At 47.9% G+C, this 19,690-nt stretch overlaps 2 protein-coding genes across 2 annotated transcripts in view; both read right to left on the bottom strand.

Moving 5' to 3' along the window:
- Window positions 1–7,766, bottom strand: part of LOC149453388 (uncharacterized) — a 44,330-nt gene extending 36,564 nt beyond the window's left edge. The window contains exons 1-6 of the mRNA XM_089688635.1: window positions 5,549–7,766; window positions 5,342–5,462; window positions 4,939–5,225; window positions 4,671–4,820; window positions 4,412–4,555; window positions 3,526–3,667 (exon numbers count right to left, since the gene is read on the bottom strand). Of these exons, the coding sequence (XP_089544761.1) occupies window positions 3,526–3,667; window positions 4,412–4,555; window positions 4,671–4,820; window positions 4,939–5,225; window positions 5,342–5,462; window positions 5,549–5,689 (985 nt within the window). The 5' untranslated portion in view covers window positions 5,690–7,766. The remainder of the gene's footprint in view (window positions 1–3,525; window positions 3,668–4,411; window positions 4,556–4,670; window positions 4,821–4,938; window positions 5,226–5,341; window positions 5,463–5,548) is intronic.
- Window positions 7,767–8,201: 435 nt separating this feature from the next.
- LOC149453387 (uncharacterized) lies at window positions 8,202–19,359 on the bottom strand. Its single transcript, XM_089688634.1, has 7 exons — window positions 19,304–19,359; window positions 16,164–16,283; window positions 15,834–15,968; window positions 15,591–15,749; window positions 15,310–15,504; window positions 15,075–15,216; window positions 8,202–10,799 (listed from the first exon to the last, which is right to left on the bottom strand). The coding sequence occupies exons 2-7, from the start codon at window positions 16,266–16,268 to the stop codon at window positions 9,028–9,030; spliced, it is 2,508 nt and encodes an 835-aa protein (XP_089544760.1). The 5' UTR covers window positions 16,269–16,283; window positions 19,304–19,359; the 3' UTR covers window positions 8,202–9,027.
- Between the last annotated feature and the right edge of the window lie 331 nt (window positions 19,360–19,690).

Below are 19,690 nucleotides of genomic sequence, written 5' to 3'. Positions count from 1 at the left end.
GGCACTCTCTCTGTGTGGAACTTCAGCGTGTCATGAATGATCCTTCAGCTGAGGGGCAGCAGAGGGGAAGAAGAAAGGAGAGAAAAAGATGCCCAGTGACTGGGGCCAGTGTAGCAGCTGAGTTTGCGATCCTTCCAGTGTTCCTCTCGGACTCAGTCCTTTACTGCAGGCTGGCCAACTGGTGACTGCTGATCACTGTAGAGTTCCAGCCCTTCTTTTCCTATTCATCAGCAGAGGGGGAGCTGCTCCTGCGGAGGACGGTAATGTCTGACTCCTGATGTCTCGTGTCTGTGTGAGTGTGACCCAGCTGGCCGGCCATCCATCACATGTGCAATGTGTCAGTGAGTGATGACATCATCAGATCCCACAGCCTGCTCTTCTAGTGCCTGCTGATCTGTGTCAGTGTTGGTGGCGGTGTGTTGTATCGGATCTGTCACTGTGTGGGATCGCTCAGTTCAGCTGCCTTATGTCACAGTGTTTTACCTCCCCCCATTGCCTGAGGAATCTCCCCCCACAGCCCAGGATCTGTCAGAGTGTGGATCCATCATCTTCCACTCACTGCAACTGTCACCCTGCCAGTGCCAGCCACAGATACAGTCTGTCCGTGACACTGATTTTGTCTTTAATATCGGTGCTGGTGGCATCTTATGGCACTTATTTTTGCTAATTAAAAGAAATTTAGACATTTCGTGTTTTGTCGATTTAATATTTTCTGCAGTTTAAAAAAAAAAAAACATTTCTTGGGGAGGGGTGCAAGTAGCTGGTCTTGCCTAGAGCGCAATATAGTCCAGCACCGGCCCTGACTACAAGCCATGTACGGCTGGTGCAGGGGCGGACTGACAACTCATGGGGCCCCCGGGCAATAGGGGATCATGGGGCCCCTGTGTCCTTGCCCAAACTCAAAAAAGCCTATGAAAAAAGGTACCAGGGGCATCTCATGGGGCCCCCTACTGACCCCGGGCCCTCGAGCAGTCTTCCAAATGGTCAGTCTGCCCCTGGGCTGGTGCCGGTCACCACCCGGGGTTCTGTCTGCCCCTGTGTTGAGCGTTACGGGATATGCCAGAGGAAAGTTCCTAAAACTCTCTTCTGGCCTTCACGCCACCTTCTCCAGGAGGTTCTCCATGAGGTTCAGCCAGAAGAAGCACCAGCAGGCCCTGCCCACATCCCTCTGTGCTATTATAGCCCCACAACCAGTGCCGTTACAACTGGTGCATTCCAGTCTAGCGAACCAAACCCAGCAGGAACCGACCCTTACTGCTACCAGAAGGGAAGCACATCGGCCCAGGCTGGTCCACCAAGGGGATAACTCCCTACCCAGTACTGTATAGGAAGGCCTCTTCATGCCTATAAAGAAGATGGGAGTACATAGGTGGGCAAACAAGGGCAAGAGTCCTACCTTCAAGGGAGTGAGGTAAGACTAAAAAAAGAGGGGTGGGTGGAGGACTAGAGACAAGAATCCTGAACTGACCCCCTACCACCAGGTGCCAAGGGTTGTGTCTCCTCTGAGCGGGAAAACACAAAAACTGAGCCGTACAACTCTCTTGTATACAGCCCTGGCCAATATTATGGTATATTATGTGAGTATGTAGAGTCGGACTGTAGGCAGCATGGGGGAACTGCATGCGGATACATTTATTATTATTATACAGTATTTATATAGCGCCAGAAAGGTTTGCTCAGCGCTGTACATTACAGTGGGGGACAGAACATGAGACAATACAGTAACAAAACAAAACACAAGGGGGTCAAGGGCCCTGCTCTTTCGAGCTTACAATCTAGGAGGGAGGAGATAGTGGTACAGGAGGAAGTGGCTGTGGGGGATGGAGTTGTAGGAGGAGTGGAGGAGATCGGCTGTTAGGTGTAGGCTTCCCTGAAGAGATGGGTTTTCAGGGTGCGCCTAAAGGTGAGGAGGGTAGGTGACAGTCTGATGGATTGGGGTAGTGAGTTCCGGAGGATGGGGGAAGTCCTGAAGAAGTCCTGCAGCCAGACGTGGGAGGTGGAGACCAGGGAGCTAGAGAGTAGGAGGTCTTGTGAGGAGCGGGTTGGGTGGTATTTGGGTATCAGGTCGGTGAGGTAGTTTGGGGCAGCATTATGAATGGCTTTGTATGTCTGTGTTAGTAGTTTGAATTTAATGCGTTGGGCAATCGGGAGCCAGTGGAGGGGATGACAGAGGGGGGTGGTAGAAGTGGAGCGGTTGATAAGTTGGATGAGTCTGGCCGCTGAGTTCAGGATTGACTGAAGCGGGGATAGTCTGTGATGAGGTAGGCCAGTGAGGAGGGAGTTGCAGTAGTCCAGACGTGAGATAATGAGGGAGTGAACGAGTTGTTTAGTAGTGTCTGGGGTTAGGAACGGACGTATTTTGGAGATGTTGCGGAGGTGGAGCCTGCATGAGCTTGCCAACAATTGGACATGGAGTTGGAAGGACAGGTTTGAGTCTAGAGTGACACTTAGGACTTTGGCTTGCGGGATGGGACTGCTGGTGGCGTTGTTGGTCGTGATGGAGAAGTCGGGTGGGGGGGGCGCGGGCTGGGGGAGAAATCAGGAGCTCAGTTTTGAAAAGGTTCAATTTGAGGAAATGGAGCAACATCCAGTCTGATATGTCGCTCAGTAGGTGGGTGATACGGGCGGAGACTGAAGGGGTGAGGCGAGGGGTGGAGAGGTAAATTTGTGTGTCATCGGCGTAGAGGTGATAGTTGAAGCCGTGGGAGTGTATCAGTTTGCCGAGGGAGGAGGTGTAGATGGAGAAGAGAAGGGTTCCGAGGACAGAGCCTTGCGAAACCCTAACAGAGAGGGGGAGAGAGGGGGAGGTGGAAGCGTTATAGGTAATGCTGAAGAAGCGTTGGGATAGATAGGAGGAGAGCCAGGAGAGAGCGGAGTCTCTAATGCCGAGGGAGTGTAGTTTATTAAGGAGGAGGGGGTGGTCAACTGTATCGAAGGCCGCGTATGGCACGTATGGGTTAGTGCCACCTCATGGCTGGAGGCCAACTTATTTCACCAGTCCCCACACCAGGAGGATCAAGTCTACCAGTGACACCTGTCCCGACACTGACTACAGAGACCTCTTGAGGGGAATAGAGCTGAGGCCTGATTGCCCTCCACCAGATCTTCACAACATGGCACTGTACCCTTCGCCACATCCACCCCAATGGCAAAAAAGGGGAAACCACCATGGGAGGACTTGTACACCATGGTTCCAGGCATGGTTCATAAGAGGAATCTGTTCTGCAGCAGACCCTAAGTTAGGGACCCAGACTCTAAGAAAGGTAAAAAGGGGAAACTACCATGGGAGGACATGCACACCATGGTTCCATGCATGGTTCATAGGAGGGATCTGTTCTGCAGCAGACCCTAAGTTAGGGACACAGACTCTCAGAAAGGTTTGCCAAGTGCCAAGTTACCCCTAGCAACAGAAGGTTCCCTCTCGTGAACTGGCTGCTCCTCCTTCCTTATCACATTTCATTCTGTACCCTAAAGGGTTCACAAAATGTTGCATTTTCTTCCCCAGATTCAGTGTCTGTTACTTACTTGTGTTCATAGGTGCAGACATTTCTTCCTGTTCACTCTTCATAATCATCCCAACCTCCTCTATGGACAGCCGATCCCCCCCCACATACGTCTCCTCTTCTTCATCTTTAACCTCAGCTTTTATATTAATCCGTTCTTCATCCTAAACCCCAAAATAATAGAAAACATTCATGAAAGTTAAACTTCAGTCAGATATAAAAGACACAAATGAATGCAGTTCTGCAGTTCATTAATATTTCATCAAACGTGTTTTAATTTTTTAAATTTAGGCATTATAAGTACCTGAATATGACCTGGTATCAGGTTCTTGCAGTACCTGTGCCTAAGAGCTGGGGGAGGGACAAGACTGGTGGGTGTTACTAACTGAGGCAGAGATAAATCAGGTCTATTGCCCATTTCCTCTAAACCATGGAAGCCAGTGCCCCTCCCCCCACCCCCTACAAGGGGCAGATCATCACATCAAAATGAACTTACAGGACCAAAGAAGCAGCACCATGTCATTCAGCATGCATTCCCCATTGAAGGGACACAAGAAGGAAGAGGACCCATGATGACACATGACTGGACTTATCACCCACAGAACAAAGGAACATCTACTTATTTAAAAAAAAAATGGTGATAGGGGTGCAGGGAGCAAGGGCTGCAATTCAGATTTAAAAGTAAGGTGGGTTCCCATTACTGGATCCATCAACCTGAGGATGGTGTGACCTTCCTGTGTGGAAACCTGGGAATATAGAGGACGGGGACATCTCTCTGGTGGGTTCCCATTACTGGATCCATCTACCTGATGATGGTGAAGGATGGTGTGACCTTCCTGTGTGGAATCCCGGGAATACAGAGGACGGGGACATCTCTCTGGTGGGTTCCCATTACTGGATCCATTTACCTGATCATGGTGAGGGATGGTGTGATCTTCCTCTGTGGAATCCCGGAAATACAGGGGACCGCCCTCCTCCATAGACTGCTGACCTCCACTCATCAAAGTCTCTTCCTCTTTAATTTCAGCTTTGATGTCTATCAGTTCATCACCCTAAACCCCAAAGATGATAGAATAGATTTGTAAAAAGGAACAAGAGATTACATAGATGAATATCGTCTCATAGCTTAGAATTCTGTTTGTATTCTAGTTGCTCAGTCCCACCTACCTGATGATGATGGGGGATGGTGTGACCTTCCTGTGTGGAATCCCAGGAATACAGAGGACCACCCTCCTCCATAGACTGCTGAGCTCCACTTATCGACATCTCTTCTTCTTCTTCTTTAATCTCAGCTTTGATGTCTTTCAGTTCTTCACTCTAAACCCCAAAGATGATAGAACATATTTATAAAAAGGAACAAGAGATTACATAGAAGAATCCCAAGTCTAGTCCAGGCTGAATTCCTTTTAAGTTCTAGTAGCTCAGTCCCACCTACTTGATGATGGTGGGGGATGGTGTGACTTTCCTGTGTGGAATCCCGGGAATATCTCTCTGGTGGGTTCCCATTACTGGATCCATCTACCTGATGATGCTGTGGGATGGTGTGATCTTCCTGTGTGGAATTCTGAGAATACAGAGGACGGGGACATCTCTCTGGTGGGTTCCCATTACTGGATCCATCTACCTGATGATGGTGAGGGATGGTGTGACCTTCCTGTGTGGAATCCCGGGAATACAGAGGACGGGGACATCTCTCTGGTGGGTTCCCATGACTGGATCCATCTGTAGGAAACACACACACTGACTGAATCCATTGTTTCTATGTGTTTATCAGATGATGGGGGATCTAGGTGGACCCTCCGTACTGCTCTCTCCTTTACAATAAAGTCTCCTCTTACCCGGTGATGTGAGGGGCGGCTGATTGTCCATCATGACGTCCTTGTAGAGATCCTTGTGTCCTAAATACTCCCACTCCTCCATGGAGAAATAGACAGTGACACCCTGACACCTTATAGGAACCTGACACACACAATGATACAGTCACCATCCAGACACATCCCTTGTCTGTTACTGGAGAATGTCCCAGAATTCCCGGCACCGCTCACCTCTCCTGTCAGCAGATCAATGATCTTCTGGGTGACTTCTAGAATCTTCTTGTCATTGTTTCTCTTGAGCTTCAGGGAATGAAGTGGAGGAACTGTAATGGTTAAATGGTCACCATATATCATGGATGGAAAACTCTGCATTAAAAGAGCAACAATAATGTCATGTGACCTCCCAGAATCCTCCTCACCTCTCCGGTCAGCAGGTGGGTGATCTCCAAAGCGAGGTTTAAAGTAGAACTCAAGCTAAGCACACACGCATTACCTGCGCCGCCATTCGCAGCTGCGGCTGTCAATCACCGGTTCCCAGCCAGTGATTATTCACTGGCACCCGGAGACTGCCGAGCATCTCCGACGAGAACTGTTTGTAAACAAAACAGTTCTCCTCCCTGTCAGCTCCTGCACACTGCTTTGCATGGCTGTGCACAGCACAGCCATGCAAAGCAGTGTGCTTACAATGAAGCACAAACACAGCACAGTTAACCCTTTGATCGGCCCTCGTGTTAACCCCTTCCTGCCCAGTGCCATTAATACAGTGTCAATGCTCTTTTTTTTTTAGCACTGATCACTGTATTGGTGTCACTGGGGATGTCAGTGACACCAAGTCAGTCCCCCCCCAGTGTCAGAATGCCTGCCGCAGTCCTGCAATAAGTCGCTGATCGCGCCATTACTAGTAAAAATAAAAATCCCAGTATCTATACCGCCATTTGTAGACGCTATAACTTATCACATAAACCAATTAATTTACACATATTGGGATTATTTTTTAGCAAAGACATGTAGCAGAAGACATTTTGGCAGAAATTTATGACAAAATATGATTTTTAAATTTTTTTGCTGGATATGTTGAATAGCAAAAAGTAAAAAATATTGTTTTCTCAAAATTGTCGCTTTTTTAAAAATTTTTAATAGAGCAAAAAACTAAAAATCGCACAGGTGATCAAATACCACCGAAAGAAAGCTCCATTCGTGGGGGAAAAAAAAAGGACATAAATTTCATTTGGATGCGGCGTTCCATGACCACGCAATTGTCAGTTAAAGTAACGCCGCGGCGTAACGCATAGAATGACCTAGTCAGGAAGGGAAGGGAATCCTCTGGAGGGGGAGGGGTTTCAGTGGAAGTAAACACTTTAAAAAAATATTTTTCCCTGATAATAAACAAGCTCAACGTGCACCGGTGAGGAGATATTAGCTCTTTTTGACAGTCAGTGCATGCGTCCCTGAAGGAACGGCATGGGTGTGCAGAGCACTGTGCCGTGGCCCGGGACTGCAACGCGCTTGCGGGAGGGTGACGTCATCGCGGGCTCACGAACTCGGAAAGAAGACCGGGTGTATATGGAAGCCCTGTCAGCCATGGCAAGGCACTACCGGAGGGCTTCGTTTTGAGGTAGATCCTCCATAATGTGCTGGTATGCGATGCCTACTTGTTTATTATAAAATTACCTTGCAGATTTTTTTTTTTTATGTCTCCGCCCAAAAGTGAGGGGGAGTTATAACTGTGTCTATGTCGTGTCAATAAAATATCATATTACCTCCTCTGCTGCCGGATCCAGCGTCTTCACTCAACTCCTTCCAACTCTCCTCTCACCCACAACTTCCCATCTGCCTATAACTTCCAGTATGAAGATGACATCACTTCCTCCCCAGTTGTGGCATCACTTCCTGTGTCTGTCTGATCACTCTTCCAGTCTCCATGTTTCACCTTGAATAGTCTTTGTTCCCCTCAATAAAATTGGAAAGGTCTCCACCTTGGCAGTAATGTCATTAAAGGGGGAGTCCTGTCTATTATCAGCATGTGATTATTATAGAACACCACAATGGGTGAAAAAATAAAATTGGGTGGCACATTGGCTAAATGGTTAGCACTTCTGCCTGGCAGTACTGGGGTCATTGGTTCAAATCCCACCCACAGCATCACCTGCCTGGAGTCTCTATAATGTGCCTGTGTGGGTTTCCTCCAAGTACTACAGTTTCCTCCCACCTCCATAGACATGCTGGTAGGTTATATGGCCCTAGTATATGTATGTATGAATCAATGAAGGTGAGGGACCTTAGATTGTATGCTCCTTGAGAGTTAGGGGACTGATGGGGCTGTCTTCCACCATCCACACTACATTTTCTGACAGCTCTCCTCCCCCCATCCACACTACATTCTCTGACAGTTCTCCACCATCCACACTACATTCTCTGACAGCTCTCCACCCCCCACCATCCACACTACATTCTATGACATCTCTCCTCCACCATCCACACTACATTCTCTGACAGCTCTCCTCCCCCACCATCCACACTACATTCTCTGACAGCTCTCCTCCCCCACCATCCACACTACATTCTCTGACAGCTCTCCTCCCCCACCATCCACACTACATTCTCTGACAGCTCTCCTCCCCCACCATCCACACTACATTCTCTGACAGCTCTCCTCCCCCCTCCATCCACACCACATTCTCAGACAGCTCTCCTCCCCCCACCATCCACACCACATTCTCTGACAGCTCTCCTCCCCCCTCTCTGTGTTGTATTGTTATGTATGCACAATAAAAATAGAAGTATCGGGACACCACAAAGCGGTTGGTGACATGGGAGGAGACACATCCCACCACTGGAGTTTCCAAAAAATACAAGAAACAAAAAGAAGACTCGGCCCCTCCAATTATATCTATAAATTTAATATCACTTTATAAACGAAATATTTTCTTCTTACAGTTGACCTTTGGGCTAAACAGTCCCACCAGTAAAAAAAAAACATCGTACATTTGTCAAAGGCAGGGGTCTCCAAAATTTCTAAACAAAGGGCCAGTTTCCTGCCCTTCAAACATAAGGGGGCCGAACTACGTTCATTGGAAGTAAACATTGCCCCTTCTTTGGTGTCAGTGGGAGAAATCATGCCCCAACGTTGGTGTCATTGAGCAAAAAGACTCATGCCTGAATTTTGGTGTCACTGGCAGGAACTGTGCCCCATCCTGGGTGTCATTGGGAGGAACCGTGCCCCGTCGTTGGTGTCATTGGGAGGAACTGTGTCCCATCGTTGGTGTCATTGAGAGGAACCGTGTCCCATCGTTGGTGTCATTGGGAGGAACTGTGCCCCATCGTTGGTGTCATTGGGAGGAACTGTGCCTTGTTGTCACTGGCAGGAACTGTGCCCCATCCTTGGTGTCATTGGGAGGAATCGTGCCTCATTGTTGGGGTCACTGGCAGGAACTGTGCCAAATCCTTGGTGTCATTGGGAGGAACTGTGTCTCCTTCTTGGTATCACTGGCAGGAAATGTGCCCCATTGTTGGTGTCATTGGGATGAACTGTACCCCTTCATTGGGATGAACTGTACCCCTTCATTGGTGTCAGTGGGGGGAATTATGCCCCATTGTTGGTGTCAGATGATACAATATTGCCCCACAGGCTGGATAAAAGCAAGCAGAGGGCCACATCTGGCCCCTGAGCAGTGGTCTAAACAAATCAGCATACACTTTTCCTCTGATGCCTAATCAGAAGTCTTTAATTTATAAACATTTCCCGCACTCTGAGCACATTGAGGACGCTGTGCAGGGTGTCTTCTCTGATGTGTAACAAGGTTTACTTTCTGAGTGAAGGATTTCCCGCACTCTGTACATGAATAACGACGCTCGCCCGTGTGGATTCTCATGTGATGAAGTAGGTTTCCTTTTAGGGTGAATGATTTCCCGCACTCTGAACACGAATAAGGACGTTCACCCGTGTGAATTCTCTGGTGTCTAATTAGGTCTCCTTTTAGAGTGAACAATTTCCCACACTCTGAACATGAATAGGAATGCACATGCTTGTATTTTCTCTGGCTTTCATTTAAGTTATCCTTCTTAGAGAAAGATTTCCCGCACTCTGAAGATGAATAATGTTGCTCACTCATGTGACTTCTCTGGTGCTTCGTAAGGTTTCCTTTTAGTGTGAAAGATTTCCCACACTCTGAACATGAATAAGGACGATCACCTGTATGAATTCTCTGGTGTCTAACAAGGTCTCCCTTATGGATGAAAGATTTCCCGCACACTGAACATGAATAGGGGCGCTCACCTGTGTGAATTCTCTGATGTTTAATGAGGTTTTCCTGCAGAACAAAAGATTTCCCGCACTCCGAACACGAATAGGGACGCTCGCCCGTGTGAATTTTCTGGTGCTTAACAAGGTTATCTTTCTTATGGAAAGATTTCCCGCACTCTGAACATGAAAAAGGACGCTCACCCAGGTGAAATCTCTGGTGTTCCACAAGTTTTCCTTTCCAAGTGAAAGATTTCCCACACTCTGAACATGAATAGGGAAGCTCTCCCTTGCAATTTCTCTGGTGTTCCTCTAGCTTCTCTTTCTTAGAGAAAGATTTCCCGCACTCAGTACACGAATCACGGCGCTCATCCGTGTGAATTCTCTTGTGCTTCACTAGGTTTCCTTTTAGAGTGAAACATTTCCCGCACTCTGAACATGAATAAGGACGTTCACCCGTGTGAATTCTCTGGTGTCTAACAAGGTCTCCTTTTAGGTTGAAAGATTTCCCGCACTGTGAACATGAATAAGAATTTACACCCTTGTTTTTTCTCCAGAGTTCATTCAGTTTATCCTTCTTAGAGAAAGATTTCCCGCACTCTGAAGATGAATAAGAAAGCTTACCTGTGTGACTTCTTTGGTGTTTCATAAGGTTTCCTTTCAGCGTGAAAGATTTTCCACACGCTGAGCATGAATAAGGATGCTCACCCGTATGAATTCTCTGGTGTCTAACAAAGTCTCCTTTCTGAGTGAAACATTTCCCGCACTCTGAACATGAATAGAGACGCTCACCTATGAAAATTTTCTGTTGTCTAACTAGGGCTTCTTTGCAAATTAAGGATTTCCCGCACTCTGAACATGAATAAGGACGCTCACTCTGATGTTTGATAAGCACTCCCTTCTCGGTGAGACATTTCCCGCACACTGAACATGAGATTAGATCGTCCCATCGGTGAGCTCCTTCATGGGGTGCGGAAGATTCCTTGGGATTAGATGGATCTCTTGATCTCTCTGCAGTGTGAGATCCTAAATGGACATTTGCACTCCTAGTATGTGATTGGTCAGAAGATTCCCCCTGATCAGAGGGATCCATTGATGTCTCCGGACAGGAAGGTCTGTGATGGATATTGGGTGTATTTGGATTCACTCCTGGAGAATCCTTTGTGATGGCATTATCTTCTGACTTCCAATCAGCAGATAATAGAAGACTTCTCTCCGAGGAATTACTGACATCAGCGCCATCTGATGGAGAGAAATGGAAGAAATGTCAGAATTCACAAATAACTGGAGATTTGGCTCCTCCCCCCCGTCAGTGGAATAAGTGGAAATGTCGATCTCACAGCTGGGCCCCTGTTCTCCCTCCAAAATCGATCAGAAAAGTGTTCACACCGAGTCCATATATGATCTGCAGATTGTTTAGTTTTTAGTAAGGCTTCGTTGGACAAAACGCGTCAGTGTTTTGTTAGTACATTGGATCGCCTGCATTTTAACCGCCTCCCGCCCGTCATATAGTACAAAGACGGGGCAAGGTGGTTCTCACTTTCTGGGAGGACGTCATATAATGTTGTACCATTCTCACCGCACATGCACGGCTCTGGGAGCACGCAGCGCGGCGATCGGTGGTGCGCTGTGTCCCTCAGACACAGCGGATCGCCGATCATGGAAAGAGCCGAAGATGTCGGCTCGGTCATGTGATCAGCTGTGTCCAATCACAGCTGATCATGTGAAAATAGGGAAATACTGGTTATCAGTATTTCTCTCCTCACGAGCGGTCACGCTGACAGAGGAGAGGAGAGACGGTAATCGGCATTCCTCGGAGGGGACATGTACACTGATCATCAGGGCACTGATGATCAGTGTAGCCCCAGCAGTGCCACCTGTCAGTGTCCATCAGTGCAAATCAATGCCACATATCAGTGCCCATCAGTACCAATCAGTGCCACCTATCAGTGCTGCCAATCAGTGCTGCCAATCAGTGTGCATCAGTGCCGCCTATCAGTGCCCGTCAGTGCTGCCTATCAGTGCCGCCTAACAGTGCCAGTCAGTGCCACCTATCAGTGCCATATATGAGTGCTGTCTTTCAGTGCCCATCAGTGATGCCTATCAGTGCCCATCAGTGCCACCTATCAGTGTCCATCAGTGCTGCCTATCACTGCAGCCTCATTACCGCACATCAGTGAAGGAGAAAAATCACTTATTTACAAACTTTTATAACAAAAACTAAGAAAAAACTTTTTTTTTCTTCAAAATTTTCTGTGGTTTTTGGTTTCTTTAAGAAAAAATAAACCCAGAGGTGATTAAATACCACCAAAATAAAGTTCTGTGACGAAAAAATGATAAAAATTTCATATGGGTACAGTGTTGCATGACCGCACAATTGTCATTCAAAGTGTGACAGCGCTGAAAGCTGGAAATTGGCCTGGGCAGGAAGGGGGTAGAAGTGCCCGGCAGGCAGGAAGGGGGTAGAAGTGCCCGGCAGGCAGGAAGGGGGTAGAAGTGCCCGGCAGGCAGGAAGGGGGTAGAAGTGCCCTGTAGGCAGGAAGGGGGTAGAAGTGCCCGGTAGGCAGGAAGGGGGTAGAAGTGCCCGGTAGGCAGGAAGGGGGTAGAAGTGTCCGATGGGCAGGAAGGGGGTAGAAGTGCCCGGTAGGCAGGAAGGGGGTAGAAGTGCCCGGTAGGCAGGAAGGAGGTAGAAGTGCCCTGTAGGCAGGAAGGGGGTAGAAGTGCCCTGTAGGCAGGAAGGGGGTAGAAGTGCCCGGTAGGCAGGAAGGGGGTAGAAGTGCCCTGTAGGCAGGAAGGGGGTAGAAGTTTCCGGTAGGCAGGAAGGGGGTAGAAGTGCCCGGTAGGCAGGAAGGGGGTAGAAGTGCCCTGTAGGCAGGAAGGAGGTAGAAGTGCCCGGTAGGCAGGAAGGGGGTAGAAGTGCCCTGTAGGCAGGAAGGGGGTAGAAGTGCCCGGTGGGCAGGAAGGGGGTAGAAGTGCCCGGTGGGCAGGAAGGGGGTAGAAGTGTCCTGTAGGCAGGAAGGAGGTAGAAGTGCCCTGTAGGCAGGAAGGAGGTAGAAGTGTCCTGTAGGCAGGAAGGGGGTAGAAGTGTCCGATGGGCAGGAAGGGGGTAGAAGTGCCCTGTAGGCAGGAAGGGGGTAGAAGTTTCCGGTAGGCAGGAAGGGGGTAGAAGTGCCCGGTAGGCAGGAAGGGGGTAGAAGTGCCCGGTAGGCAGGAAGGAGGTAGAAGTGCCCTGTAGGCAGGAAGGGGGTAGAAGTGCCCTGTAGGCAGGAAGGGGGTAGAAGTGCCCGGTAGGCAGGAAGGGGGTAGAAGTGCCCTGTAGGCAGGAAGGGGGTAGAAGTTTCCGGTAGGCAGGAAGGGGGTAGAAGTGCCCGGTAGGCAGGAAGGGGGTAGAAGTGCCCTGTAGGCAGGAAGGAGGTAGAAGTGCCCGGTAGGCAGGAAGGGGGTAGAAGTGCCCTGTAGGCAGGAAGGGGGTAGAAGTGCCCGGTGGGCAGGAAGGGGGTAGAAGTGCCCAGTGGGCAGGAAGGGGGTAGAAGTGCCCGGTGGGCAGGAAGGGGGTAGAAGTGTCCTGTAGGCAGGAAGGAGGTAGAAGTGCCCTGTAGGCAGGAAGGAGGTAGAAGTGTCCTGTAGGCAGGAAGGGGGTAGAAGTGTCCGGTAGGCAGGAAGGGGGTAGAAGTGCCCTGTAGGCAGGAAGGGGGTAGAAGTGCCCTGTAGGCAGGAAGGAGGTAGAAGTGTCCTGTAGGCAGGAAGGGGGTAGAAGTGTCCGGTAGGCAGGAAGGGGATAGAAGTGCCCTGTAGGCAGGAAGGGGGTAGAAGTGCCCTGTAGGCAGGAAGGGGGTAGAAGTGCCCTGTAGGCAGGAAGGGGGTAGAAGTGTCCTGTAGGCAGGAAGGGGGTAGAAGTGCCCTGTAGGCAAGGGATTAAATAATAAAAAAAAAAGTAAATCAACGGTTTGCTCACTTTGGCTTTGCTTTGGAATTCCCGGAACGGCTCACCTCTCCTGTCAGCAGATCAATAATCAGTCTAGGGCAGTGGCCAAGGGTTGGGGTCCAGCCCACCTCCAAATCTCAATAAAAATGAGGCGCATGAGATAGGGGTGGAGCCAGCTCTGATTTTTTTTTTCTTGTCTTCCCACCATCAGGATATGAAATTATGAAATGAACTAGAAAAGCTACAATTTCTGGGGAAATTGTGTGAAGTGTTCTTGCCTCCACCAGTAGTCTACAACTGGAGTGGGCGAAGTAACTGGGTGGGGTGGCTTGAGTAACTGTTGTGTGGTTGGAGTGGCTGGAGTAACTGTGAAAAAGTTGGACTGGGCAGAGTAACTGTGTGGAGTGTTTGGAGTGAGTAAAGATAGTAAACATTATACTAACCAATTGATTGATCAAATTTAAAAAGTGCACATGGCAAGCTTGATAGAGTGAGAAATGCATTTCAACTTTTAATTATCTATATAGCACATTTATTTGCAATGTTGTTGCCTAAAGTGCTTCACAGTTACATTAAAACATACATTTATAAAAACATTAGCAGCATTATCACCTCAAATACGCTCTACTGTAGAAAACTTATTTCCAAACCTTTAACCAGAAGCCGGCCAAACTGTCACAAATTCAAAATTAGATTTCAAATAGGGCAGAGAAGAGCGGTTAAAAACAAACTGCTCCAACTTGCTCACTTCACTGGCGTCTTCAAATGGTCGTAGTTTTAAAAACTATAAATCCTACAGCGAAGAGCTTTATATTGTGAGAATCACAAGACCCAGACCTACATTTTGATGCATAGTATGTCTCTGAAATATTAAAAATGAAGGCACAGTCGCAATTTAGAAATTGCCCTTCAAATTTGAGGGGACTAGAGTGGAGTTTCAATGAATGTCAATGGGCGGCGTGAGTTACAAACACATGGTCATATTGTGAAAACTATCAGGACTATGCCGTGGACATTTTTAGTGGCGGCAGGGATAGCTGAACATTTTGATATAAGATATGTGTAGGTGGGCTTGAAAATGAGGGAGTGATGGCAGTTTAGAAATCGTGTCCTGATTTTTCAGCTCACACTCTAGCTTTTGTCATCTCCCACTCTAGTTTTGAACATTCCACCATTCATTCCTATGGGACCAATTTCATCACAAAAATGCCGATATTTTGTGAACCATTCGGTGAAACATTACACAAAGTTATAGCACACCAATCGGGAACAATCTGCACGTTTCGGTATATTACTGTCTATGTAGTGTAAAAACTGTGGGAGGAGTTAGGGTGGTAAATTTGGCTATAATAATAAGAATATATATGTGAGATAACAGTAAGTGGTCTTGCCATGCAAGAACACTTAATAAGTGGCTTCTGTGTACTAATCTAAGACTCCCATCCCTGGAGATAGAGGTATACTGTGAGGATGTGGAATTGGACGATGGGAAGATCTACTAATTAACCAACATTTTTCCATAAACTACGAACCTTCTACTCAGCTGTAAAATGAGACTGTGACCCGTTTCTTCCATAGTGTCCGCTACTTACCTGTGTGGATAGGTGGAGAAACGTCATCCTGTTCACTTTTCATCATCATCCCAACCTTCTCCATGGACGACTGATCCCTCCCCACATACATCTCCTCTTCTTCCTCTTTAACCTCAACTTTTAAATAAATTTGTTCTTCACCCTAAACCCCAAAATAATAGAAAACATTTATTAAACTTGAACTTCAGTCAGATATAAAAGTAATCTCAAAAAGGTCAGAATCACTGCCACCTACCTGATGATGGTGGGGGATGGTGTGACCATCCTGTGTGGAATCCCAGGAATACAGAGGACGGGGACATCTCTCTGGTGGGTTCCCATTACTGGATCCATCTACCTGATGATGGTGAGGGATAGTGTGATCTTCCTGTGTGGAATCCCAGGAATACAGAGGACGGGGACATCTCTCTGGTGGGTTCCCATGACTGGATTCATCTGTAGGAAACACACACACTGACTGAATCCATTGTTTCTATGTGTTTATCAGATGATGGGGGATCTAGGTGGACCCTCCGTACTGCTCTCTCCTTTCCAATAAAGTCTCCTCTTACCCGGTGATGTGAGGGGCGGCTGATTGTCCATCATGACGTCCTTGTAGAGGTCCTTGTGTCCTTCTAAATACTCCCACTCCTCCATGGAGAAATAGACAGTGACATCCTGACACCTTATAGGAACCTGACACACACAATAATAGTCACCATCCAGACACATCCCTTGTCTGTTACTGGAGAATGTCCCAGAATTCCCGGCACCGCTCACCTCTCCTGTCAGCAGATCAATGATCTTCTGGGTGACTTCTAGAATCTTCTTGTCATTGCATCTCCTGGGTTTCAGGGAATGAGGTGAAGGCACTCTGATGGTTAGATGGTCACCAGACTTCACTGGAGGAAAACTCTGCATTGAAAAAGCAATTATAATGTCACAAGACCTCCCAGAATCCTCCTCACCTCTCCGGTCAGGTCTGTTGTATTAATAGAGATAAGAGTGACGTCATGTGACCTCCCAGAATCCTCCTCACCTCTCCGGTCAGGTCTGTTTTATTAAGAGAGATGAGAGTGACGTCATGTGACCTCCCAGAATCCTTCTCACCTCTCCGGTCAGCAGGTAGATGATCTCCAGGGTGAGGTTTAATATCTTCTCAATCATGTGACTTGGGTCCTCCTGCATCCTCATTGATGAAATCATGTGATCCATACAAGACTCTGATCTCTGTAGAGAGATAATATATCGGCTGATCATTATATCTCATGAACAATTATAGATCAGTTATAACCCCCCCCCCCATCCAAAAATGAGGGAGGTTTAGAACTGTGTCGTGTTAATAAATGTGAATGTATTCAGGATCAAAATAAAAAAAACTTCAATACTCAAAACTTTAAAATGGTGTGCCTTCCAAATTTATATTATCTTCTTATTATAAAAGATATATATTATTAAGGGGGACCTTCACCCCAAATCTTCATGCCCTTCCCCCTCTCCCTTCCCTCTCTTTAATTCAATTGGGTATTTTATGCATTGATTTTATAAACATCTCTGGTTCTGCAAAGCAGCACTCAGGCAAGAAAGATGTCTGGTACCACCCCCCCCCCCCCCAAGACTTTGGGTCCCTACAGCCCTCTAGCATATCTGCACATGCACAGATTTCCCCAACCATCTGCACACGCATGTTTTCGCATGCATACAGAAAGACAGGTGACATGGAAGCCTGAAAACTTCCCCTTTCCTGCATGTGTGGGAAATATCCTGCACACGTGCAGATGTATCGATGGGCTCTGCCAGGGTCCGACGCTAGGTAGAGCCCTTTGGCACATCTAAAGGTGGTGCTGGAGGAGGAGGGCGCAGAAAATGGATAGAGGACTGAAGTTCCTCTGTAGGGTAGGTGCAAGCTCTACTTATGGAGACATCATAAGTCCATATATTATTATACAGTATTTATAAGGCGCCAATAGTTCGCTCAGCGCTGTACATTACAAAGGGGGACAGAACATGTGACAGAACAATACCAATACAATGCAAAACAAGAGGGGATCGAGGGCCCTGCTCTTTCGAGCTTACAATCTAGGAGGGAGGGGATGGTGGCACAGGAGGAGATAGCTGTGGGGGATGGGGTGGTAGGAGAGTGGAGGAGGTCGGCAAGTTAGCAGGGGGTGGGGTAGGCTTCCCTGAAGAGGTGGGTTTTCAGGGTGCGCCTAAAGGAGAGGAGAGTAGGTGATAGTCTGATGGGTTGGGGCAGAGAATTCCAGAGGATGGGTGACACCCTGTAGAAGTCCTGGAGGCGGGCATGGGAGGAGGAGACCAGGGAACTAGAGAGAAGGAGGTCTTGTGAGGAGCGGAGTGTGCGTGCTGGGCGGTACTTGGATATTAGGTCAGTGATGTAGTTCGGGGCAGTATGGTGGACGGCTTTGTACGTCAGTGCTAGGATTTTGACTTTTATCCGTTGCGCAATCGGAAGCCAGTGGAGGGATTGGCAGAGGGGGGTGGCGGAAACGGAGCGGTTGGTAAGGTGAATGAGTCTGGCAGCCGTATTCAGGATCGACTGAAGCGGGGATAGCCAGCGGCGAGGCAGGCCAGTAAGGAGGGAGTGGCAGTAACCAAGTCGTGATATGATGAGGGAGTGGATGAGCTGTTTAGTGGTTTCTGGGGTTAGGAACGTGTGTATTTTGCCGATGTTGCGGAGGTGGAGTCTGCACGAGTTTGTTAAAGATTGGACTTGGGGCTGGAAGGACAGGTTGGAGTCCAGAATGACACCAAGTACTCTGGCCTGTGGGGCGGGTTTGATGGTGGCGTTGTTGGATGTGATGGAGAAGTCAATGGGGGGTGGGGTTCGGGCTGGGGGGAAGACAAGAAACTCGGTTTTGGAGAGGTTCAGTTTAAGGAAGTGGAGCGACATCCAGTCTGATATGTTGCTCAGTAGGTGTGTGATTCGGGCGGAGACCGAGGGGGTGAGGTGGGGGGTTGAGAGATAGATTTGTGTGTCATCGGCATAGAGGTGGTAGTTGAAGCAGTGAGAGTGTATCAGTTTGCCAAGGGAGGAGGTGTAGATGGAGAAGAGAAGGGGCCCGAGGACAAAGCCTTGAGGGACCCCAACAGAGAGGGGGAGTGAGGGGGAGGTGGTAGCATTATAGGTAACGCTGAAGGAGCGTTGTGACAGGTAGGATGAGAGCCAGGAATATATATAGTTATATATAGAGTGTCTGTCCACAGCACACTGGCTAAGTGGTTGGCAGTACTAGGGTTGTTGGTTCAAATCTCAACCACAGCATCACCTGCCTGGAGTTTGCATGTTCTCCCTGTGCCTGTGTGGGTTTCTTCCAGGGACTCTGGTTTCCTCCATCACTCCAAAGACATGCTGGTAGGTGAATTGGCTCCTGTCTAAATTGGCCCTAGTATGTGTATGTATGAATGTGAGTTAGGGACCTTAGATTGTACACCCCTTGAGGGACAGGGACTGATGTGAATGTACAATATATATGTAAAGTGCTGTGCATATTGGTGGTGCTGTATAAGTACCTTAAATAATAATCTGCTGAAGATAAAAGACATGACAGTGACTATGGAGGAACAGGACAGACATCACAGTGACTATGGAGGAACAGGACAGACATCACAGTGACTATGGAGGAACAGGACAGACATCACAGTGACTATGGAGGAAGAAAACAGAAATTACACTGACTATGGAGTAAGAGGACGGACAGCACAGTGAGTATGGATGAAGAAGACAGACATCATGGTGACTATGAAGAAAGAGGATGGAAATTACTGTGGAGGAAGAGGATGGACATCACAGTGAATATGGAGAAAGAGGATGGAAATGACTGTGGAGGAAGAGGAGGGACATCACAGTGACTATGGAGGAAAAGGACAGACATCACAGTGACTATGGAGAAAGAGGACAGACATGACAATGGAGGTAGAGGACAGACATCACAGTGACTATGGAGGAAGAGGACGGATGTCACAGTGACCAAGGAGGAAGAGGATGGATGTCACAGTGACTATGGAGGAAGAGGATGGAAATGACCATGGAGGAAGAGGATAGACATCACAGTGACTACGGAGGAAGAGGATGGAAATGACTGTGGAGGAAGAGGATAGACATCACAAGGACTATGGAGGAAGAGGATGGAAATGACTGTGGAAGAGGACAGACATCACAGTGACAATGGAGGAAGAGGATGGACATCACAGAGGTTACTGGGTATAAATATAAAATAATATCTTATTACCTCCTCTGCTGCCAACGACAACGTCTCTTCTCTACTTCCTTCCAACTAACCCGGAATTTATTATATTCCTACATCACTTCCTGTCTGCTGTGACATCACTTCCTCCGTTTCTGGTTTCACTTTCGTTTTCAGACTGTCTGTGTCTGTACAATCAGCTTTTCCTGTCTCTGTGTTCCACTCAATATAATTGGAAAAGATCTCTAGTTTGTGGGTAATGCCATTAAAGGGAAAGTTCTAACCAGGAAGAAAACAGTTCCTCTAAGTGCAGACTGCCACACAATTTTCATATTAGGTTAGGTAGGGAACCCTTTTTCCGTTGAGGATGAGGGCCTCTTCCCCACAACCCTCGTGCAGTGGTTGTGGGGGGTCTGAGGGGAAAAGCTTATT

The sequence above is a fragment of the Staurois parvus genome, unplaced genomic scaffold, assembly GCF_062004578.1.
Source record: "Staurois parvus isolate SC_StPar_1 unplaced genomic scaffold, SC_StPar_1.0 ptg000449l, whole genome shotgun sequence".
NCBI classification, from domain to species: Eukaryota; Metazoa; Chordata; class Amphibia; order Anura; family Ranidae; genus Staurois; species Staurois parvus.
Note: the sequence above shows the minus strand (reverse complement) of the source record. Positions and strands in the feature narration are given on the sequence as shown.